This window comes from Centruroides vittatus, unplaced genomic scaffold (assembly GCF_030686945.1).
Source record: "Centruroides vittatus isolate TY-2023 unplaced genomic scaffold, ASM3068694v2 contig_5, whole genome shotgun sequence".
Taxonomy (NCBI): Eukaryota; Metazoa; Arthropoda; class Arachnida; order Scorpiones; family Buthidae; genus Centruroides; species Centruroides vittatus.
This window is the reverse complement of record NW_027122286.1, coordinates 1,163,617-1,189,705: the sequence shown is the minus strand read 5'-3', so window position 1 is coordinate 1,189,705 and position 26,089 is coordinate 1,163,617. Positions and strand designations below refer to the sequence as shown.

General features: G+C 27.7%; 1 protein-coding gene across 3 annotated transcripts in view; it reads left to right on the top strand.

Annotated features, from left to right (window-relative positions):
• LOC136978206 (uncharacterized) overlaps nt 1-26,089 on the top strand; it is a 145,713-nt gene that overhangs the window by 77,542 nt on the left and 42,082 nt on the right. For all 3 annotated transcript variants that reach the window (XM_067273862.1, XM_067273861.1, XM_067273863.1), the window contains 3 exons: nt 5,420-5,557; nt 12,123-12,213; nt 12,903-12,997. In XM_067273862.1, the coding sequence (XP_067129963.1) occupies nt 5,420-5,557; nt 12,123-12,213; nt 12,903-12,997 (324 nt within the window). The remainder of the gene's footprint in view (nt 1-5,419; nt 5,558-12,122; nt 12,214-12,902; nt 12,998-26,089) is intronic.

Sequence of the window (26,089 nt, the reverse complement as noted above, 5' to 3'; positions counted from 1 at the left end):
TCAATGTTGTATTTTTTTAGAAGTAATTAAGTTCCTGCAAATGAGAAAGGCTTAAAAGTATACATATAATAATAACAAAGTCAAAATCTACTATGATTACTATATATATAAAGCCAGATTTCATTGGACTAACTTTTGGCTACAAATTAATTTAAGTATTAAATAATTTAGAGTAAAAGTATTGACAGATGATTGGCCACCATCTTGTACTAGCATTAATAATTCCATTAATTTAAATTAATCTGGAAGAAAAGTTTATCCTGGAATGGAACTTGAACTCAGCATCTTCTGCGTATCATGCATATGTGGTACCAGTTAAACTATCTAAATGTCCATCTAATCTTTACTTTTTTACCAATTTGGACTATATAACCTAACATGCATAGTACGAGAGTCATTCAATAAGTCCTTAGAAAATCCAATAGATGGAGCTCATAGCATTGAAAATGGCTTGTTTTTAGTAAGCATCATGACTCACTAGACAGCTGTGAAAGTCTCAGTTATGTCCATCAGATGGTTTGATTTTTATTGTCGATTGAAGCAAGAAACTTTTGTTTATTTAGAAAAATGGAAAAAAGTAAGTTTCGAGCGGTGATTAAACACTAATATTTAAAAGTATTAACACCAAAAGAGATCAAAGCTGAGTTGGATGAAGTTCATGGCACATCTGCTCCTGTGTTTGCAACTGTTTGCAATTGGGTAAATGAGTTTAAACGTGGTCGTACATTCACAAAAGATGAACATCGTTCGGGACGTCCAGAGGAAGTGACTACTCCCAAAATGATTGACAAAATCCACAATATGGTTTTGAGTGATCGACGAATCAAAGTGCAAGAAATAGTTGAGGCCACAGGCACATTGCAAGGTACAGTGTTTTCAATTTTGCACGAAAAATTGGGTGTGAAAAAATTTTCGGCAAGATGGGTGCTGCGTTTGCTCTCAGTGGAGAATAAACATAATCATGTGGTCGGCTCTGAGGCTATTTTGGCACTTTTTCGTTGCAATCCTGATGAGTTTCTGCATTGATACATAACTGTGGACAAAATGTGGATACGCTACTACACTCCAGAGACAAAGGAACAGTCAAAACAGTGGGTTTTTCAAGTTGAAAGGGCTCCAAAGAAGGTGAAGACGGGGAAATCGACCGGGAAGGTGATGGCCATGGTTTTTTGGCATCGCCTTCCTGGAATCATCTACACCAATTACTTGGAAAAAAGAAAAACAGTAACTGGAGAGTATTATGCGTTGTTATTGCACAGGTTGAGCAAAAAAATCAAGGGAAAATGTCCTCATTTGAAAAAGAAAAAGATTCTCTTCCATCAAGACAATGCACGGGTGCACACCTGTGCAGTTTTGATGGCCAAAATCATGGAATTAAAGTTCGAATTATTACAACATCCGTATTCACCATATTTGGCCCCCAGTGACTTTTTTTATTTCCAAACTTAAAAAAAATGGCTTGGCAGACAACGGTTCACATCAAACGAGGAGGTCATCGCCCAAACAGATGCCTATTTTGAGGACCTTCCGAAATCTTACTTTTTAGATGGCTTAAAAAAGTTGGAGAAACACTTGGAAAAGTGTATAGAGCTTAAAGGAGATTATGTTGAAAAATAAATAAAACAATCTACCTAAAATAATTTGTTTTTCTATCTTTTTCTAAGGACTTATTGAATGACCTTCATAAGATTATATAGTCAACACAATAATACACAGTCTCGGGTCCTTTCGACTTAAGGCTGTGAAGACTGGTTTTGAAACTATATGGATCTCTGGATTCAGATGGTATAAACAGTGGGCAGAAATCTGAATCCAGGGATCCAGATAGTTTAAAAACTGCAGCCTTTAAGGCATTGGTCAAAAGGAGTTAAAGGCTCTCAGACTCCTTCAAAATGTTTGTCAGAGTAAATGAGCTGTATATATATATAAGTTTGAATCTACAGTAATTACCAAATATCTACAGTCTGATTTTATTATGTTGTCTTTTGGCTAAACATAAAATATGTATATAATATATTTTATGTTTAGCCAAACTTACTTCAAATATTAAATAAACAGCTGGATTCATTATTGGGCTTTTAAGATTAAATAATCACTGAGTAATTTGGCCAGAGGTAGGTTATAATTATTGGGTTGGTTGTATTTATTATACATCATGTTTGGGTTAAAAGTGGGTGTAAAAAAATTATCTTCTTTTCAATAACTGGAACAAATTACTAAGCACAATCAACAAAACCTTTAACATCAACTAACAAAATTTTAATGTAAAAATTGACAAATGTTTTCGATCTTAAATAAGATCTACATCAGGTCAACAATGATATTCTAAATAGGAATGCATTCATCAATTTTTACATTAAAATTTCATTACTGGATGTTAAGGATTGTGCTTAAAAGTGTAAACTGGCTGAGAACCCTAAAGGACCATAGGTGATAAATTGCTTCCATTCAGGTTAGGTCTAAATTAGTTAAGTAATTAATTAGTCTGGAAATGAAAGCTAGATAGAGATCTGGATTGTGTAACTGATAACACATCTGCACAATAAACAGGAGTTGTGGGTTCCAGTCCACACCAGACTGATCTATTTTTCCAGAATTATCTAAAATTAAATTTATTTTTAATTATTAAATTTAATAAGAGATGGAAGCCTAACCACCTACCTTAAATATTTTCAAGCTGAATATCTAAAACCTTATTTTATCAGGTTTTAAATATTTGGCTTGAAAATATTTGTATTTTAAATAATTGAATATAGTTTTCACGTAATTTGATTTAATTCAAGTCTTTGAAGTTTTTCTAAAAGTAAATGTGCTTTTAAGCTGAATTTCAAATCATTGAATGATGTGTAATGTAAATGTACCAAAAAGAAAATAATTAATTACATTTAGAAGTGTTTCTAAAATATATATTAAAAATATAAAACATTAAAAATTCAATTTTTTTATATGTGTATCAGTAATAAATGTGTATTGAAACACAATGAAGTATTAATATTGTACAAAAATATAAAATAGAAAAATGATTTATGTATGCCAGAAATATAATTAACTAGGCATTTATTAATTCCTTTGCTGCATATACTGTCATATTTATAACTTATGACTAAGAATATTTTAATTTTCTTATTCATAAATTATAAAAATATTACTTTATTTTAACTTAATCATGAACATGCTATAATATCATTATTCTGACATTATATATCTGCTTTTAATGGATTAACACATTACAATATTATAGACTATGCACTTTATTCATCCATCATCAAAGTCCATCTGAAAAAAGAAAAAATTCAGAATTTATTATCAAACATTACAATGAAATCAAACTTATTTCATAAAATTTAAATTCAGAATCAAATGATCAAATTTCAAATAATGCACAGATCTGTACAGAAAAAAACATATTTGATTCATTGTATGGATTTGTGCATTATTTGGAACTCGACTGTTTGAATTTGAATTTAAATTTTATGAAATAAGATTCCTTATTGAATGTTTTGATGAAATTAGTTCTGTATAATTTTTTTTAAAGATGGACTAAGATAATGAATGAATAAATGTCCAAAAGTGCTTAGTCTATAATATTGTGCTATTTCATTAAAAGCAAATTTTAACTTAAACTGGATTCAAATGAATGTTAATTGATGAAGATTAATTCATTAACTAACTTTTTAATCATAAATTACAAATGCAACTATAACTTCGTTCCTGACTGCAACACTTATCTGGAAGATGTAACATAATATTAAAAGTATACAACATCAAAATAGTTATATTATAATAAATTGTAAAAAAATTCCACACTGTTCTGTGTTTTCAAAATACAGAAGAGTGTAGAATTAAATTTTTCATCAGACATTGAAATTAAAATTTTATTTAATAAATTATTAAATTTCGTTTTAAATTTTTTACATGTAATTTTAGTTTTGTATTATTTTATGAAAATTTAATGGTATAATGTGAAAGAGTGGTGAAACTTTTTGAAAATCATAAACATGCATTTTAAAACAGTGAAAAATTTTTATTCAAAATGAAATCATCATAAATTTAAATAAATAATACAAATTAAATTATATTTTAAAGATAAGTGATAGGATATAGATACAATTTCTTTTCATTTTATCATTTAGAATAGTTTGTATAATACACAGTAAAAGAAAATGTATCTAGTTCTTATCTTTTATGCTATTGTATAATTGTTTTATTTCTATAAATACAAAAATTAGAAAATTATACAACAACATGGATAGAAACTAAGCAAATTTTGTATATTTTAAATAATTTAAGTCTTCTCACTCTCTCTTTCTTTTTTCAATTTCTTAATTTTTATAATTTTAAAATAAAAACTTAAGAAATTGAATGATTTCCATATTAGTCTGTAGAATAGATGTTAATGAATTAATTTTAAAATATTCACATTTTGGACATATTCAAGAATAATTTGAAGCTTTTGCTTAAATATTTTATGTTGCTAATGTGAAAATTTTAGAATACTTGAACAAGCTCACCCAAATCTAACCATTGCTTAATCGATTGGATTTTTTTCCTCATGAATATGAAATAATAAACAACTATATTGTATATATAATTTAAATCAAAAATGACATAAAATAAGAATTTCGTATACAAAAAAAAATTTTATCAAAAGAATTTTTAATCAATCACATACTTTAAATTTGTGTATGATAAGAATTGATTTGAGTTGAATGATTTAAGTTTTTCTACTCTGCAGATAGGTCTTTTTTGCCTATCATGCTTATCTTGCCAGACCTACAATGGGGTACTTAAGCAAGTGATGGGTGAAAATGCCTGGCTAATTTGGGTCAAGTCACCTGTGAAAGTTTGAGGTTCCAAACCAGATCCCTAGAATAATGACAACTTGAATAATTCTAATTTGACATCCAGTCTTTATATTATAGTCAGGAAATTTTTTAATGATATTATAATCATATTGACATAAATGCCAATTATAGTATAATTTTATGTTATGTTACGATAATTGGTTTTATGTTAATAACTCATAATCAGATTAATAGAATCTTCAATTATAAATTCTCTAATGAACATTGATAGATAATAATGACGACGATGAAAAAGACAGAAAAGAAATGAAAATATATATTTAAAATTATTATATTAAATAGAAGAATATAATCATTTAAATTACTTCAAAAAAATTAGATTGAAATTTAAATTTAATTTTATCAGCTTTAACTTGGATTCCTTCAGCTTCAAATTATTTTTAGATCAATTTTTATGTGGTATTTTTCTATTTATAATTTTGAATAACAACATTTCTTTTCATAACAGTTTTGTTTCTGGTTCATTTGTAAATAATTTTAAGTGAAGAGAATTCTGAACCTTTGCTTTAATATATTTTGTAAGTAGCCTATTATATGTGTAATAATTATTATAGTGGAAAGGAACATCACGGCCATCTCGTCTTCAAACTCGACCATCTACTGGATTACTTCGTCATATCCTTCAACAAGTTTATAATCATTCTGTTACAGATCCAGAAAAATTAAATCAGTATGAACCTTTTTCTCCTGAGGTAGGTTTTTGAAATTGTTATATTGATGGGAAATTTTTATTTTAATTTTTATTTTATAAATAATAATTAAAATAAAAAAAATCAGAAGCTGTATTATATTAAAAAATCAAAAATGATAAAGATAAAAAATGGTGGATTTTTCCCCTGGTTTAAATATATAATCTCACGTAATTGTTTTGTATTTTTTTGGCATCTCATTCACTTTTAATAATGCACTATGATAAACTCTTTTCATTTACATAAAAATTTCTGCATTCTTTAAAAATTTTTTCTTTATACTCTTATTATTATGTTTAATTATGTGATGTCAGCATGATCTTTTGTATTCTCTGAGTTTATATTGCTTTGAATTTTTCAATTTTAGTTTGTCTTTTTTGAAGTCTATTAATATTTAGTCTTTTTTCAAAAAGTTCCTGCATTTCTTTACAGAGATTAGACTTTTGCAAAAGATTTACAGTGAACATTTTAGATTAAATTGCTAGGCTTTTACTCACTTCTTCAATTGACACTGACACAAACAAACACTGTACATACTTACTCCAGCAGATAGCATTTCATGGAAATTACAAATGTCTTTGGCAACATTGAAAGGTCTTTTCTCGTTTCTTGCTTATAACATTGAAAGGTCTTCCTCAGGTAAAAAAGCCATTCCACAGATAGAATAAGGAAGAACATACTAAAAAATGGAAGAATGTTCCAAACAGAATATGATGCAATTTGAAATTCACAAGATAAAATGAACAGCCAAAAACATTATTAACTTTACAGAATGTGATTGAGTTAGACAACAGATCTCATGCACTATAAAATTGCAGCCTTCCACGCACTTGTTAAATGAGCCTACACTCATAGTACCCACTTATCGGACACAGTACATGAACTAAATCACATTGCATATTGCAGTTAATTATGGGTATAATGCATCAATAATCATTACAGTAGCATGCACTATGGAAAGAGTCAACCAGAGAGGCCCCACTAAATACCAAGGCAATTAAACACCTCATTCTCAATTATAAATCAGAAATGTGCTGATTTTACACCAAGTTTGCTAAAAATTTAAACCTCCATCTTACTTAAAAGATCTCCTACTGTATACTTGTTACTTACCAATGGTAAAGATGCCTTAAATGAATTACGAGCTCCCAGGGAATACATTGTTCCTTTTGTTGAATCCAGATTCAACAGACTATTAACATATATTGGCTCCTCTTACAGATATATCCCTGGACATGAGAACTAAAGAACATATGTATGATATCTCCAAACATAACTATGTTATAGTATGTACTGGCCCAATAAGTGATGGAACCCAGGGTGTTCCTCTCTGCTGGAATGAAACTAGGCTTTTGTAAAAGATATTTGGTAGAGAGAAATTACAAATAGTCAAGGTTGTAGAAATATATAAAGTTAAACTCAATGGAAGTTGCATCAATAACATCATTTCTTTACCTCAAGCATGGCAATACATTCTATGTACAGTACCTGTACTTGTAATTCATAAACCTATGAGACATTCGTTTAACTTTATTTCCAACATTATTTTTAGTATTTTTGTTTTCATTTTTAAAAGTTATACATAGGAAATCCTCGTTAGTTTGATATTCAAGAGACAAAATAATCACAACTTTGAATTATTGAGTTTTGAATTATCCAAGATTTACATATTTCTGTACAATATGCCAAATGTCATGTAAGTTATTAAGGAAATGGAATACGACTACATATACAGAATGCTATTTTCATTAATTAATAATAATATGAATAAGCTGCAGGTAAACAGCACATGTCTGGCAAGAACCTCACAGGTTGCCAGATAAGTTTTCTAAAAAGTAAAGCAGAATTCCTTGAAATGTAGCCAAAATTATTTTTTAAAGTGGTTCAAAAAGTAGTAAATCACCCAAATGTAGTAATCCAGAGCCTACAAATATCTCAATCTGCTACTTATAGCCCAATCTTGCAATCCCAGAAACCAGCCTTATTTTATTAGATAATAAGAGAGGAAAAAAAAAGGTAGTCCATGTGTAAGGTGACACCCAAAAATGTGTTAATATAAAAGAAAAGCCATGTTTTTGGTCTATTGTTCTCTTATAGCATGGAGGCACTTTGATCTAAACAAATGTGTTAACATATGCATATCATAGTTCAGACGGAATTTTCACTTTGAATTTTGAAATAGCTGTACTTTGAACTAATCGGATTTCTTAACATGTAAATCTCTATATCACCAGCCAGGACAAAAGTACAGTTACAAACTAATGGGATTTTGAACTATTTGAGTTTGAATTAATGAGGATTTCCTGTATTACACAATTTGAATTTATCTTCTGTAAAGTTAATAATGTTTTTTGTTGTTTATTAAAATAAAATAAACATTTCTCCATTTTTGAATATGTTCTTTCTTGTTCTGTCTGTGGAATGGATTTTTAACCTGAAGAAGACCTCAATGTTTCCAAAGACATTTGTAATTTTCATGAAATGCTATCTGCTGGAATATGTATGTACAGTATTTGTTTGTGTCAGTGTTACATCTTTAACATGGTTTGGAGAAATTTTAAGTATAAAGATATAAAGCATGATAGAATTTAGTAGAAAACTTAAAATTTTATATTTAACTTTATTTATTTTAATCACTCATATTGCTACTCAAGAACTTTGTTACCTGGCTGCCTACAGTGGTCCAATCTCTGCTACTTCACTTGCTTGTTCCAAAGACTTTGTCCACTTATTCTCAATATAGACTATTTCTTCAGTTTGTAGATTTGTTCTTTAAACCCATTTGTTGGAAAAGTGTGAATGGCTTTGATTTTGGATTTTACAATATACACTATAACAAAAATTTCAATAATAATATTTTTAATGAAAAACAAAATCTTTTTTTATAAAACTTCTTTCCAAACTATACACATCCGAACAACGGCTTTGCAACATGGCTACAGAACAGAAAAAATAGATGCTCTCATCAAGAAACACCATAACCGAACGAGTGGGAGGAGTAGAAACCAACCAAGAGAGAAAGTGATCCTCGATTACATTCCTTTTCTTAAGCCGTTAGTTAAAAGGATTTCCAAGAGTAGGAATTTGCAGGTTATTTATCGACGTAATCCGACCATATACAAGCTTTTAAGGAATGATAAGATGAAGTATGAGCGTAACTCACTAACAGGAATTTATTCGATACCATTAAGGGATCATAGGTTCGATTCTAAATTAGTATATATAGGGGCAACTTTGAGAAATTTAAAAAAGAGGATTAATGAACACAAGCGATCGGTGGAAAAATCAGTTGATAGTACCGTCCTGGCCAGTTATGCTAAGCAGCAAGGCATCACGGTCTTTTGGGACCAAGCCTCTATCATCAGGGCTACTAGATCGAGACACGCAATAAAATTTTTCGAAAAATTGGAGATCCACAGAGCGCAGAGAAGTACGCAATGCATTAATTATAGGGACGCTGATGGGCTTTCCACAGCTTGGAAATCTTTGTGCGATGATTTGGGCTAAACATAGAAGTACGATAAATCCTAGAGCTGATATTGTTTTAAATCTTTAATGACGGATGAAGGCATTTGTAAAGAAATATAGCGATAATCCGTGATTGGTTTAAACCGCACGTTGTTTTTTAGTTTCGTTTTTATTTTTTGTTTTATTTTTATTTTATTTTTATTTGTTGATGAAATATTGACATAATTTTGTAAATTACGATAATCCTGTTTATTTTATTTTATTTTATTTTTATTTTTTATTTTTTATGTATTTATTTATTTATTGTAATCGTACCGTTAATTTATGTAATATTTGTTCGAAATTTAATATTAGTTCGAATTTCATATTTAATTTAAAGATGTAACTGAAGATGGACGCTTAATGCGTTTGAAAACGTTCTTAGGATTAAAGAATTTTTGCTGAAGTTGGAATGGTTGATTATTTTATTTTATTCCAAACTACATTTTGAATTTCACTTTTACTTTGAATTTTGATACCAGACTGTGATCTACATCTTAATACTATATTTTCGCAGATTGTCTGGCATGTCAGTCTATCCAGGGGACCATGAAATGAAATATTTTCGTATGGTAAAAACCAGCACCCTGGTTTAAGTGAGATTATACATCCCTCTCTAGAGGGCACATGAAGAAACTGAATGAGTTATGTCATGTAAAAATGAACAAGTTTTTATTCTAAAACTATAAAACTGCATTACATCAAAAACTATGATTATATGTTTAATTTCTTCATTTTGTCCTCTTTCTAATGATATAAAATACTCGTAGACTACTGAAAGTGCTTTTTTTATGTTTATTTTATTGTAATTTGATTGAAAAATACCAAAAATAAACATATGAAATTTCAGAAACTCCCTGTAAATTATCTCAACTTACACTTATTAACATCCCTTTTGTGTGAAATAGAAAGGAAGGTGTTATTTTTAAGGCCAGGGTAAATGGTCAGTGCAGCACACACTAACTGCTATTGCTACCACTACTACTACTAACGTCAATAAGCCATTAATTGCTTTATTGTCCTGTAAAGGAAAACTCTTCCTGATTTTAAGTCAGTCAAATTACAATATTGTTATTTATTGTACTTGGAAGAATGTTTTCTTTGACATTTATTTAATAATTAGTTTCATCAAATTTTATTTTATTTTATTATGATTAATTTTATTTTTTAGTTGCAGTTTAACTGGCTGCTAGTAACTCTGGGGTTCCTGGCATGCTGGTCTCCCCCAGTTTTATATGGCATGTCATTCAATCCACAAAAATATGGTAGTATTATGTATAACTGTCCATGACTAAACAATGGCCTATGTATATTTTGACATGATTGAAACTTTGGTAACAGTGCTAGAAACCTCTACTAGTTGATATTGACAGTTCCTGTTATTGCAATATTTGTTTTCTTTTCCTATATTCCTTTAAATGTTCTATGGAAATTTTCACTGGTGTTTTTGATGTTGAAAGACTTTTGTCAATATCTGAACTATGATTTTATTTTTTTCCTTTATTTTTATGCAAAGTAAAATTTGATGTTCACTCCTAGTGAGGATTCCATAAACATAAACTAAGTTTGGATCTGTTTCGAAATACATTTTCGCACCCAAATTAATTGTGATTTAATTATGTTTTGAATAAAACACATTTTTTATTCAAATTATATAAAAGAAACAACCTTCTAATTTTCAGGATGTAAAACAAAAATATTCTTTTGTTTTATTTTATTTTTTTATTAGTTGGATATCCGACAGAAAAACATTCCATTTCCATGGTTACATGGTTTGCTTCACTGTATATCAGTGTTTCCCAACCTTTTTTGTGCTATGCCCCACCTAAGCCTTTCTAAAATTCTTATGTCCCCCCAACATATACGTTGAACTCTTTTGGAAGGTCTCTCATTCATTGAAGTTTTCCTTGCACTTAATTGCCACACTGTTTTATTGTAACCATGATAAAACCCAATCCTTTCATCAAAGTCTCTTGCACTTTCCAGTCATTGCCAAACGTGACCTGGAACACCACAACTCATGTCTGCCCACCTCGAGGTCTGGAGCAAAGAATGTCCTTTCTCCTCTTTCACGGCTCAGGGCCTTGTTCATCTGTTTGTTCTCAGTGGTTCCCAGAATTGTTAATCCCACCCCAAGGGAAAAGGGTTATAAAGGGAAGTTCTAGAAAGAAAGGGAAACAAAGAACAAATAAAGTTAAAACTAACTTAAATCAATATTTACAATAAATATGGCATACAGCGACTATACGGTTAACTTAAACTCTGGATGAGTTCATTTTCGAATTGCCCCTCTTAACAATCAAATTGTCCCTCTGGTGGAGCGTGGACCCCACGTTGGGAAACACTGCTGTGTATGGTCTTTGTCCACTTGCTAAAATTTTTTTGGGTAATTCATTAATTTTCAGTGCCTCTATTTCTAGTTTTTTTCCCAGCCAGTGTAAGTAACCAAACCTCCTGCTTGCTTTGCTAACTCACTCCATCGTTTTACAAACTTGTTTCTAACATAGACTATTCATAACATGAATTTTGTGATGATTCATTGATTCTCAGTGCTGCTGTTTTTAATTTTTTTTTAATGATTTTAAGCAAAATAGATTAGATTATGTAAACATGCAGCTCTATTGTTATTTAATTAGGCATCAATATATAATGTAATATCGAAATACTTAAAAGTTCAATGTAATAGTCTTAAATATTAATAATTGCAAATTACATTAATGTTAATGACTATACAATACTACACAGTATACCATTCAGTAAATGTATAACAGTGTGTACTGATTAGGATCTGCTCACTTAGATACATATTACCAGAAATAGAGTAATTATTTCAATTATGGACATAAACAGGAGTGTAAAATATTATGTTTTTCCTATTAAATTAGCATGTTTTCCAAAACTAAAAATAAAATTATTATTTTTTTAATAATCTTATAGTTTAAAATTTGGGGTTTTATTCAACAATTAGATGTGGCATTATTTTCTGTGTAATTTTATTTACAGCTTAATTCAAAATTTTAAAACAGAAAAAAACTTAAATATCATTTTTACATTATTTCAGGTTTATGGTGAGACTTCTTATGAGTTTGTTGCACAGATGATTAATGAAATTGAAATAAATGAAGATGATATATTTATTGATCTTGGAAGTGGTATGGATTAAAACTAATTTTTTCTTTTGATATTTAAGAACAATTACATGTAAAGATTTAATTAAAAAATAAATTAGAAAAATTTATTGAAATTTAAAACATGCCTTAAAGCATACTGGAAAAAAAAATTAAAAATGACATTGATTGTATGTGATTAGGAAATAAAATTAAAGAATTCCAAAAATATAAAATGCTTGATGATTTAATTATATTATTAATTCTAGGATTACAGAAAATGCATAATGTATTTTGTTTTTATTCTTCAATTTGCTTTTAATTTAAGTTTAAAAAATGGTACAATGAAAAATTGAAAAGGTACAAATGAAAAGGTACAAAGATAAATAAACTTAATATAAAAGTTTTTTTCTTGTAGTTATTTATTTGAGAGAAAACTAAGGAAAGATATCCTACTATCCATATTAAAGCTGCTATACCAAACAGTCTAAAAGTTATCAAATATTAAGTGTTTTTATAATGCTTTAACTTCAAATATATATGTTATTAATATTAATAATTATTATTATTAAAATTTCCATTCTAAAATATATTTAATTCATTATTATATTTATATGTTATATATCATTATAACTATTGTTCTTATATTTTTATTTTAATAAGTTACTCCGAATTAAGAAATCTTTGAACAAGCATTTCTTTTTCTGACCTGGCATATAATTTTAATTTTTAAGGAGTTGGTCAAGTAGTGCTACAAATGGCTGCAACAACAATCTGCAAAATGTGTTACGGTATTGAGAAAGCAGATGTACCTGCTAAATATGCAGAGGTAAAAATTACTAGAATTTGTATTTTTTTCATATTTTATGATACATATGTAACATTATAAATTAATTTGTATAATTAATTAATAATAAATTATGAATTACAAATTTCAATTCTAATGTTTTAAAATATTTTAAGTGTATTAAGTTAAATTTTAATATATTGAATAAAATCAAACAATAGATCTAATTGTTCGTGTGTTAATTGTGATAATTTAGTTAGAGATAACTAGATTTGTTTTATAAGTGTTTTATATTTATTTTGTTAAATTTTATTGGAATTATTTTAATTCCATATGCATAACTCCACAGATAAAACAAATATGACAATGGCATTTAATTTGATTATTTGTAGACATTTCTGATAATGAATCATGATAACTTCCAAATATCCTGAAAATATCCAAAAGATTATTATTTCTGGTTTTTTTTTATATTTTAAATATTTTTCATTTTATTCTGTTTTTTAATCTGTTAAAGCATTATTTTTCATCAATCCTTAAAACAGATTTATCATCTATTTAATATTTCATAATGAATTTATAATGGTTTTAATTAAAATCATCAAATTTATAAGCATTATTTACAGCAATAATGAGTTTGTGCATTAATATTTTCTGTAAAATAAATACTTGCACAAAAATAATTTTGTTTATTTGTTGTTGGTCAAGTACAGGATAAGACTGTTAATTTATAAAATTTAATCACTCAAACTCACATCAACATTTGTCTGTATTAAAAATTTCAAAATTCAAATCTAAAACGATTATGTGAAATAATTAATTGATATCTTTTGTTACAACTCATACAATTAGGAAAAATATACAAAGCAATTAATAAATCCTTATGTAATTCAATAAAAATTTAACAAATATTAAAGATACATTCTTACAACCAAATAATAATAATACATTTTTCCATATAATTAACAATGTGTAAAAAATAATAGTTAAATAAACTAACTGTTTAGAAATCCAAACTCATTTTATCTTTTTTAATATATATTACAATTCATCTTTACTGTTTACATATTATTTATCTTAATAATTATTTTAAAATAACTAAGAATCATTTCTATGAGGAAAATTGATCTAGTGTGCTTAAACAGTTCTGCTTGAGAAAATGATTTTAATAGTTGACTAAATGTAATTTGGTTTTGATTGTAAATTATATATTATACTGACCAGTTAAAATCTTTGACATATTTGATATGACCAGACTCACAAGAGGACTCTTGAGTCCTGAAAATGGGATCTGATGTATCTAAATGTAACAAGCCAAGAAAATTTGAGAATCAAACTAGTCTTAAATCAGGTTCTGCAGAGTAGCAGACTGATTCATTTGTTATTTTGGCCATCTATTCATCAATGTAGTGTTATAACGTTATGATTATCTGTAAGGATGTAACAGAACGTTACATAATAGAAAATATCAACATGCAAGCTCAGTCATCAGAAGTTTTAAAATTTTCTAAATATTAATCATAGATGATGAGTATATACTCCAAATAAATTAAAATAATTTCAAAAACATTTAACAAAATAAATTTAAAGTAATTTCTAGAAAGTATTACTATTATCTAGCTGAATATGTTGCGACTAAAGTCAATTCTATGTTTATTACTATAAGCATATACATGTCAGACTTTTTTTCAAATATTACATTAAAAGTATTTTTATTTAGATCTTAATATCACATTTTTTTATATGTAAAAATTAATCTAAATTAAGTTACAAATGAGATTTTTTGATAAAAATGAGAAATTAAAAAGCTAATTTGGTTATATACTAAATTAGAAACAGAAATTGATTTTAAAATAGAACTTTTATTGTATGAATTAGTTAAACACAGAATAATAAAAAGTTAAGAAACAGAAATTCTTCAGGTTTAACATGAATATCATATTAAAAATTGATAACAATTATATTATTTATGTATCTGGTCTTTTATTATTGATCGCAACATAATTAAAATTTGACATTTTGTATTTATTTATTTATGTAAATATTATATGGAATTTCCAAGTATTTTTTTAATCAAAAAGGTTTCAAAATTAACAGAAATAAAACATGTCTAATTAACTTCTTTCATCATCATTGTTTATTTAGTAATTCATCTATTTCAACCAGTTAAAATGAATGAAAGTTCTATTTTAATATTTTTGTCTAATCTTGAACTATCGCAGGGCTTATTTTGGGGATTTTATAAAATATAACTGCTCTAAGAGAAAATACTACTATTGTGGAATACAATAAATTAGAGATTTGTCTTTTTAAGATTTTATATTTTAACATTATGACTACTTTGTTATTGTAAACAATTTTTTACTTTAATTTTGAATTTTAAAATCCAATTATATATAAAATATATACTGTTGAAATTAACAAATTACTTAATTTTTATGAAAATATATTTATGGAGAATTATTGTATGAAAATAAGTTGACAATATTGATGATTTATTAAAAGTTAATTTCTTTTATTTTAAATGTATGATATATAATAATTTTTTCTACTCTTTGAATACTAAGAGAGCCTGCTACTGTGCATGAGTTCAATCACATTCACTATGGAACAGTTTGATGGTCAGAAATAAAGCCGAATATATTGTAATCAAATCATCTGTGAAAATTTCTCACCAGCACTTGGAACATGGATTCCTCTGAGCAACAGGCCTTTACCATTCAATCTCAAAACAAAATTTAAAATAAACTTTATTGATTGTAATCAGAATTTCAATTATAGTTATCCAAAAGGTTAGAAATTTTGTTTATAACTTGTCTTTTAGAATATTACAGGCAGAAGATCAGATTGGATGACAGTTGTCAATTATTATTTGGAAATTTGTAAAAAACACTTGAATATAAAACATTTTTTGAGGAAATATGCCCTTAATCATAAGAAAATGCTGATGAACTCTGTCCTTTGGGTCTGACACAAATGCACATCTTTCATGATAGACCTGGTCTTTCAAAAAATCCCATAGCCAGAAGTCATATGGGGTAAAATCAGGTGAACAAGGAGACCAAGCTGTTACTTCCCAACAGGAAGTAACAACTGATCATTTGTTCATCCCTGAAAGTCTGTCTTAACACACACTGAACAGAGCAAGGGATGTGGGATGGTGCACCATCTTTCATGAATATGGTATCTTGAAGGCTTTGTTGAAGCTCTGGGATCAAAAAGTTGTTAGCACATTAAGATACTGTTCTCCAATAATGGAACAGGTTTGGACCCCAGTTGCATAACTCCAACACCACCTATTGATGACTTTTTATACAAAAAATTTTATTTAATAAAGGGCAAGCACAACATCTGAAGTACCTACTGTTCATTGCTGTTTCATTTGAGCTGTTGAACACTCTTCAGAGCTCTCTGAGTTGGGAAAGTTTAATTTCAACAACCCTGTATATATTGCACTGAAGAATTTTTTGTTTGTCTTGAAATATTAGATGGTATATATCTCTATATACTACAGACATTGCCATTGTGTGTCTAGATATGCATAGGATTATTCATTAGATGCAAAAAATAAATTATGTTAGCCAAATCATTGGTGAATTGATTGTTTCTCTTGACACTAAGGCAGGCAGCTCTTTGTTTTACCAAAAGGGTCTATGAGTTAGACTCAGAATTTTCTGGGAAATGAAAGAAACTTGATGTTTTGTTTTATGATATAAGAAAAAGTATAGACAGTAGAGATTTCTATTTAAGGAGAGTAATGTTCTGAATCTAGAAATGGATTCATATATTATTAGTATTCTGGCAATGCATACGGCTTTATATATTTTATAATTATTTATTGGTGCTAAATCATATTGCTTTCTTCTAGACTCTCCTGTATTTGAATAAAATTATAAATTTATATAATTACTCTAAAATATGGACAGTTAATTTAGTGTTTTTATTTTAGTTTCTTATTATATAGAGTAAAAATGTTATTTAATTAATTTCATAGACAAGTGTATTGTATTACGTAAGTAACCAATAAAAGTAAAGTATTGATAAAAATATTGATTTATATTTATTAGTATTAAAATATAAAATATTAATAATCCTGATTGATAAAATTTTATATATATATTTATTTATTTATTTGTTTTACTAATAGTACAGGTGGTTCTTGACATTCAGACAGCTCACTTCATATGAGATACTTTCTTACCATTAACTTGCCTTTTGTATGTCAAATTCATACTTTTCAGCCAATGTGCAAAAATTTTAAGCTATTATGTAGTGGCACTTTCTGCCAGTTTTAGTTTGTCACATCAAAATTATTTTTATAAATTTGTTTTTAATGTTTTTTATTTAAATTGTGGTTTTAAGCTTTTAAATAATGTTTTGTTTTTTGCTATATATTCACTGTAAAAAACTGAAACTTTCCTATCTTAATTGTAAATTTTATAGCATTTCTTTTTAACTTTGTGAGAATGGAACTCTGTTTATATCATAAAATATTCAACTTTTGTATTCATTTTTAGGAACTCACTACATCTGAAAGTTGAGGACTGCCTGTATATTATTTTTATTTTTTTTAAAAAAACTTTAATAATGAAGTTTATGAACTTTTATTAGTGTTAGATTTCTGATCCAGATATGAATTTTCATGTGCAACACACGGAGAACAGTAAATTTAAATACCGTTTGCCTGAAATCCAAGAAAATATAAGATGACAAATTGTTTCAACACTAAATGCTGAAATGACTTACCATCTTAGCACTTAGAGTCTTCTTCTACAGTTATCAGATTATAAAACTGAAATAGCTCTTTGAGCATTTTTGATACAGTTTGATTAAAAATTCTTAAAGTTTTTAATCAAACTGATATTCTTGTAACTAGAAGAAGCCTTTAATTATTTCAATAAGATAATTTCTAATAATAGAAATTATCTTATTGAATTCCATAAGATAATTTCTATTATTAGAAATTATCTTATGGAAATATTTTCTTGGATTTTAAGTAGTAGTATTTAAATTATTGCTTAACTGGGAAGAGGCGTGTTAATATGACATGGAGAGCAGTCTGGCAGAAAGATTACATCATCAATGGATTGAAATTCCTTTTCATAGAAGCTGATTTATTAATATTAAAACAGAAAAAAAGAAACATTTAACTGTAACATTCTAAAAACTGTTTGTTTTTTTTTAAAAAGCAAAAAATTAAATTTTTTTTATGTTTAATAATTAGTGGCAGATATAGCATGAAAAATATAAATTTTTAATGAATTTTTTTATTTAATAGAAGTTATATTGTAGTTACGAGCATTTATTATTTATCGCCCCATAAATTTTTAATTATTTGTTAAATTGAAAGAAATTAATAATTTAAAAAGAGTTGCTGGGAAAGATTTAATACATAATAAATAAAAAAAATCAATGTAGATATTTAATTTTTATAACTTAATAAACTTTATTAATTTAAACTTATTAAACATTTTTAAAATGTAAAATAAACTAATATTGGATTATGTCAAAACCAGTTCTTAAGGAATAATATATTTTAAACTTTAATTAATAATTTTTAAAATGATATTTTCAGGTTGACTTATTAATAATGTCCATTTATTTCTTTATATTGATTATTAATTAATCTGAAGTAACTTGTTTCTTTATCTAAATCTTATAAATTTTTCAGTTTATTCTGTAAATTGAAAATTTCATTTATTTTTGATTGGTTACATTATTTTAAAATGTATTAAATATATTTTGTATTTTATCAATATATTCATATTGAATTACTTAATAAATTATTCAATTTATGCAGTTTTTGTATATATTTTCCATTAAAATATATTTAAATTTTATTTAGTTTTTTTAAATACATATAAAAAATTTGTAACAAAAAAATGATAAAATTGAAAATTTAAACATTTTTAAAATAAAAAATGATAATTTAGTAATTTCATTCTAGATCTGCCACTGGTTTTACAATTAAATATATGTATTTAGTAATAATTATTTAAAAATTTATAAAATAATTAAATATAAATATCAGTGGTGAATCTAGAATCTACCAAAAACATACAATATAAAATAAAAATTATTTATTAAAAGTCATTTCAGATGTTCTGAAAAGTAAATAAAATGCAAATCAAAGAATACATTTTAAAAAATGTTTGACTCTGAATTGGAGAAAATAGCAAAATCTATTAAATAATTTTTTCAGTTAAAAATTTATTGTTATTAAAGAAGAATTTTAATTTAATAATAAAATCCTGTATGTTCTATATCAAAATGCTTTAGAATTATTGTATTTTAATGTGTAACTGATGACCATCATCAGTTACACATTAAAATACAATAATTGAATAATACTAACTTCACTTCAGTTTGTTCTGTAGTGCTTTTTGATTGAGTCTCACTTTTTAAATTTTTAATTAATAATTTAGCATCTTTTTCCACATATCTTTATCCTGTAGTTCTTTTTCTCCAGTTTAGATGGGTCCCTGTTTATACTCGTCAGTGAAGATCTACTTTCCAATTTAGATGGGTCCCTGTTTATACCTTGTTCTTATCCCTTGTTTTTAACTTCTCAACATCTTTTTGAAAATTTGCTTTCTTGTCATCAGGTGACAAGGAAGAAAATTTTCAAAAAGATGTTGAGATTGTTATCTTTTTACTTTGGTTTTCTAACTCTGTATTCTTCCCACTGACAAAGAGTACTATATGTATTATATGTCCCCCACTGATTTTGATGAATTTTGACACGCAAGTAGTGTTTAATATGATAATACAATCATCAAACTGTTTCATTCTATGTGCCATAAGGAGTGAGTTAAAGAGGTTTAAAAATTAAGGTTATGTAGTTCTCTGCCATTGACTAGTTTGTAGAGGCTATGCCCTGTCACGGACAACTTTTTTGGCATTTAACTATGTTATAATTGTAAACTAACTTTATTCTTTTGAGTGATGAACATTTATAAATAAATGCCTGTCTGATACATTTCCCTGCTTGAGAATTTGTTAAGAGCAGATGCTGTTTTTGGATTTGGAAAATAATCAAACTCTTATTTAAATGTTATTCCATAATCAAATAACCATCTTGGAATTGTTGAGAACTTGATGCAGAGCCCAGAAGAGGTTCAAAAATGTTTGTTTTCATTGTTTCATTATCACAATTTAATTGGTTTTGAGTGCATCATTATTTGGAAAATAAGGAACTAGAACATGAGAGGGCATTTTCAGAGAGAGCAGGTTTATCTACTTGTAGTTGATGTAGTTACCAAAGAAAAAAATAGATGATAAGAGGAAATTTTTGTTATTAAAGTTAAGTATGGAAACTTGAGTCTGATCTAACATGGCTAACTTAAACTTCAGAACTAGTCATACATAGTTGTATTGTTTTAAGAGTCACTATAACATTGGTAATTGAAAAATAACATGGTTAGTTAGTAAAATAGCACTGCAATCAGCAGAGAATATTATGTGGAGAGCAAAGGCCTTTCAGGATAACACAAAACCCATACCAAAGAACTTTGATGACAACCATACATTCAATACTGACCAGTATGGTTTCTGATATGAAATACTGCCTATCAAAGACTTTAGTATTTTATACCTTCAAAGGTGAAAAATTAATTTTTGGGTATGCTTAATCACTACAATATCTGGCAACACACAGTTACACTATACAGTATGTTATTAATGGGCTAGTGATAATGGCAATGTTTTCCTATGTTTACAAGAATATGGAGAACTTTGGGCCAAAAATGCAAGTAGAGAGTGATAATTTCATGCCTTCTAACATTACTCTCACTTTTACTAAATGAGGCAAAATGAGCACGTCTCTAAATGAATTCATTTTGGAAAGACAAATAATCCCAAACTTAAAGAACAGTTTTCCTCTTGTGACAGATTCATGGGACAGACATACAAGTATGGATTGATATACAAAATTCTTCAATCAAGCTGCCAATACATCAGAAATTACTTTAAAAATTGTATCAGAAACTGTTTCTCTTGTGCAGTCTCCTGACACCACCTTTCATCAGCAGTTAAAACACCTTGACAGAGAAATTCTTACAAGCCTAGTGGTATTCTTCAATGCCAAATGGGTACACAAGGATGATAATTGGATAAATGCAAAGGTGTTAAGTTGCATTTCATCTTGCACTTTTAATTATCTGCTGACATTTTCAAACCTATGCTTTATTATTTGTGGTGGTCTTCTGGGCTTCTGAGTAATAGAGAAAAATTCCTCAGCATCAAGGAAGTGTACTTCACACTTACAGAGAGAGATAATCTTGCCTATGATGCTGTACATTGTAACCAAACAGATTTATAAAATGTGCCCAATGTTGCAAATGCTTGTGTGCACCATTTATGGATTGAAAGTCACTATTATTTCTGCACTGCTTCTCATTATTAGATATCTTTAGTATTATAGCTTTATTAAATTGAGAAATTATTTAAATTAAGTTATCTTCTAGTAGAAGTATATTTAAGTAATCAAATATAATATTGATTAAATGCAATTAATAATGTAATCAGTGATGAATTATTAAACCTTAATTTTTCATATTTAATATAATAAAATAAAATAAAATAGATCATTAATTTGATTTTGTTTCTATTTCCAGGATTATAACTAATTTGTTCATTATTATTATTTAAAATGAAACAGTATGCATTAAATATTCTTTTGTATGCTCAGAAGTTTTGATTATTTTGTTTTTTAATATGTTCTTTAAATAATAATTGAAGTTACTGTAATTATGGATGAATAGAAAAACCTCTCTATCTAAATGATTATGTAACTCCAATAATGTTTATGATGTAACCTCATAAGTTGTGATAAAAAATTGGTCTTGTCCTCCTTAACAACTTCAGTATTTGATATAACAAGTAATTAAATTTCTCATTTGTTTTCTTTTTCATTCACAGGTAGAGGTGAATAGAAACAGTAACTTAAAAGTCTCATTTGTTTCTATTTTATAGCTAGATGAGTGAAAGGAAACATTTTTATTTGCAAAATCTGTTTATTAATTACTTAGATTTAGTTCTGTTAACCAGTGGTAATTTACACATAAGAATGCTCAATACAAAAAGAAAAGGTTGAACAAGTATTGAATTTTATTCTGCTGTACCTATTGGCTGTTTTTCTATTTCATCCAGTGTTCAACTGCTTGTCAGACTTTTTTAATGCTGTTTATTTATTGAGTGGGGTAGCACTAGGGGCTTACAAAGAGAGAGGAGGAAGAACATTAGTATGTGAAGTGCTGCTCCTTATGGCTAAATGCTTGATTCTACATTTGTATACTATTGAAGTATTGTTACTGTTTTAAAAAGATAACAAGTGAGAGAATTTATCATCTCTGAGTTCAGAATTTCATAAGTGGAATTCATTATTATAATATTATATTATTAGTGATGGATCTGAAAATAAGTTGAAAGGTTTTAGAGTACATGAATGTGAAGAAGCTTGCTTATATTTTGATGTATTGTAGTTTGTCCAGTGTGTCGAATGTTAAGGACAAGGACAAAGGATGTGCCATCAGAGACAATTTTTAATACTAGACTGATGGTGCTGTTTAACTCCATTTCAGATCAAGCTTGGAACAGCAGTATAGGTACACTTGATTAGCAAGCAGAAGGCTGCAATTTTGTAGCTGAAAGGGTTAATACTAATAGGTTATTTAAAGAAATTCATTTTCCTAATATTTAAAATTAGTGAAGACCTTAATCTTACAGAATGTGATTCTAAGAAATGAGGTTGTAAACTGTATTTTTAATATTATGATTTTATGTCAAATTAGGATGAATAAAATGATCAAAGTATTTGGATATAGGCATATTTTGTATGTTGTTGTAAAACAAGGAAGGTTATTGCCTTGTCAGAAATTATTTCATCTCTTACTGACCTTTTAGATCCCCCAGTAATGTAGCATGTGGCTGCATTTCTTTATGTAGTGAAAATGATGTCACAAGCAGCTATTGCTACATGTCATTGCATTTTAGTGTAGAAACACTTTCTGCTTGAGCTAAACATGGACACTGTAATCTATTCTTTAATTCCAGTTACAGCTGAAAGTAGTGTTTTAGTTAGAGTTACAGGATAATAAAAAAGGATATAAATAATTTAGCATTTCTCTTTTTGAAAATGTGAAGAAAGTAAAGAGACAAAAGTTGAATAATTATCTTTAAGATATAGTATTTTCCTATTTTTTAGATGACTTTCAGAGCCATTTTAGAAAATTTTATCCTTCTTATTAATCCTTCCATAATATTTTAATTAACAATTACTTCAACTTTTTTATTTTTATAGTGTAGTATCACATTACATATACAGGTGTCCATTATGCTTTACATGTGTAGTTGATGTAAAATCTGCTTTATCGTTGCTGCAGTAACCACAGCAAATATTTAGAAATGGTTCACTATATGATAGCATTTCATTTAGAAATGCTTTACTGTGTAGCGATCAAGCAGTGTTGCATAAAGAAGCGCAACCTGTCCAAGATTATTCTTTGAAGCAAAAGCAAATCAGAGTGGCCATTGTGCCCCTTAGTAAATAAATGTGTACACCCTACATTAAGGTGACCAGATTTTAACATTGATGAAGTGGGACAAAATTGACGGGGGAGAGTGATTGTCTTGTTGAAAAAATTGTTCTAGAGCAACAAAATTTTATTATCAAAGAATGAAAAAATTATATTGTATTATATTTTTTTAAATTTTAACATATGTAAAATTTACAAATATAATAAATATATATACTATTATAAATCTTAAAAACTCTTTATTCTTTTGCATATTTCTCAGTTGAGTGAATTTTTTTTAGTAGATTGCTGTCATTTAAAATGTCATGAAATTTTTCGTAAGAATTTGTTAAATTATGTTTCACACATAATATGGCTTTCAAAGACTCAACACTTAATTGTGATTTATCAGATGTCCACACTTTATTTACGGTAGAAAAAACGCATTAACTCCTGATAAGGACAGCACATATTCCACAATTTTTAATGCATTATTGTATGGAACGTAGTTTGTTTCAAAATGATGAAATATTTCTAACCATTTGTTTTCTGTTGAGATTTTTGCTGATGCCTAAGATTTAACCTTTTCCTTATCAATATATTTTTTAATAATGATACTTCATTAAAAAGATCATTTTCGGAAATGTTACTATCTGGGAAATGTTGACTAAAGTAATCAAATGATTTTTGCGCATCTTCCCAACTAAATTCTTGTTTTAATAAAACCCAATGAAAATGTTCAATATTATTGTAATGTACCATTCACTCTTCTAAATAATCTAAGCAGTTACTATAGAACTTTTTGACATGATTCATGAAATCTGTGTGATTTATTGTGTCTTGTTCTTCTGACTTAAAATATAGTTAACCACGTCTAATAGTATAACAATTATTTTAATCCTTCTGTATTTCTTTCTAAATAATAATAATACTAACTTGTATTACTTTTCCTCTGAATTTGCCTTGCGTGTCACTTTATTATTGTAATTTATTTATTATATAATACTGTCGTAACCAAAATGAATCCCAGTCCTCCCGCTAGCAATATAATGATACAAACCAATGTACTTATTCTCGCTAGTTACTAGCTTTTTAAGGCAGCGACAGACAAGAGCTCTGTGCTGTGTAACATGCAATGAACAAAATGTTTTCTCGTTTGGACAGTTTGTGAACACATTCTGCTCCGTTGCGGCAGCTGTGTGCCCAAACCATTTTTTTTCGATCTTTGCCATGAAAACAAAGGGTTTTGTCAACGCAGCATTCTCTATTTCTGATGCTCATGCACACCTTGGTACTGATATATGTGATACAAAATGATCTTTACAAATTTTAAACATAAGACATAAGTTTGACACATAATTGACAAGAACTTGATTTTTTCAAAACTCGGGACTTTTTAAAAATGCTGCAGGACGTGGGACAAATTGTTAAAAATCGGGACTGTCCTGCCAAAAGCGGGACGTCTTGTCACCTTACCCTACATATTTCTTAGAAAAGGAAATGGCAAATTTTCTAAAATTCCTAATGTTCCATTCAGATCTAGTTGTTACATCAGCCATCAAAGTGAAAATGATAATCAACAAAAATCTACTAGATACTTTACCATGAAATTCATATCGGTTTTTCAAGATTGATATTGTTTCCCTTTATCAGTCGGTACCATATGTCAAGGCAATAACGTTGCCAAATGCACAATTACTTAACAAAAGTTTATCTAGGCAACTAGTTTTAGAAATATGTGAAGTTCTACTCCTAATAACAGAAAACGATTATTTTTGTTTTAATAACCAAATTTATCTTCAAAAACAGGGAGTACCAATGGGCTCTCCACTATCAGTAATACTTGCAGAATAAAGAGGATGTTTTTCACTTATAGATAATAATGAAATGCAATTCCTAAAATCTATTTATTATATCATTTATTGGTTTTTAAACTACCGACAATTTAATTTTACCACATATTTTTAAAAAATGTTTAGAAAAAGTAATTAGATCCTGGAATCCACCACTGATATTTTATCATGAGTTGGATTAGGATAAATTATAAAGAATTTTATCATGAAAAAAATCTTATTAAAATTAAAAATTATGATGATAAAATATTTTAAATTAAAGCAATAATTATATTTATCATTTAGCTGTTAATTTAATGTATTTGCTATTAATTAAATTCAGTTTGAATCAATATATAATTTGTATACAGTAAAATATCTTTAAAAAAGCCACTCCAACAAAGAATGTAAGACTGATCAAGACCTCCAAACATCTCCAAAACATAAGAAAATGGTCATTTCAAATGGGCAATGAAAATATAATGGGTAGAGTTCTGTATGTAGTACTAGAGTATCCTATACCACCTGTATATCCTTTTTAAAATATAGAGAAGTGAATTTCATCAACAGTACTAAAAACTGTGGTAAGTAAATGAGATATGTTGTAGTCAATGGTGAAATTTTCAACTTTCAATACTGACTGGAAATGGGCTATTCAGGCCAGAAGTTGAATTTACTAAATGGAATGTGGTATTTTTTAAATTTAGACTCAGAAAAAATGCAGAAAATAAGACAATTTTGTCTCAAACATTTTTCTGAAAATGCTTCCATTGACCATAAAATAATCT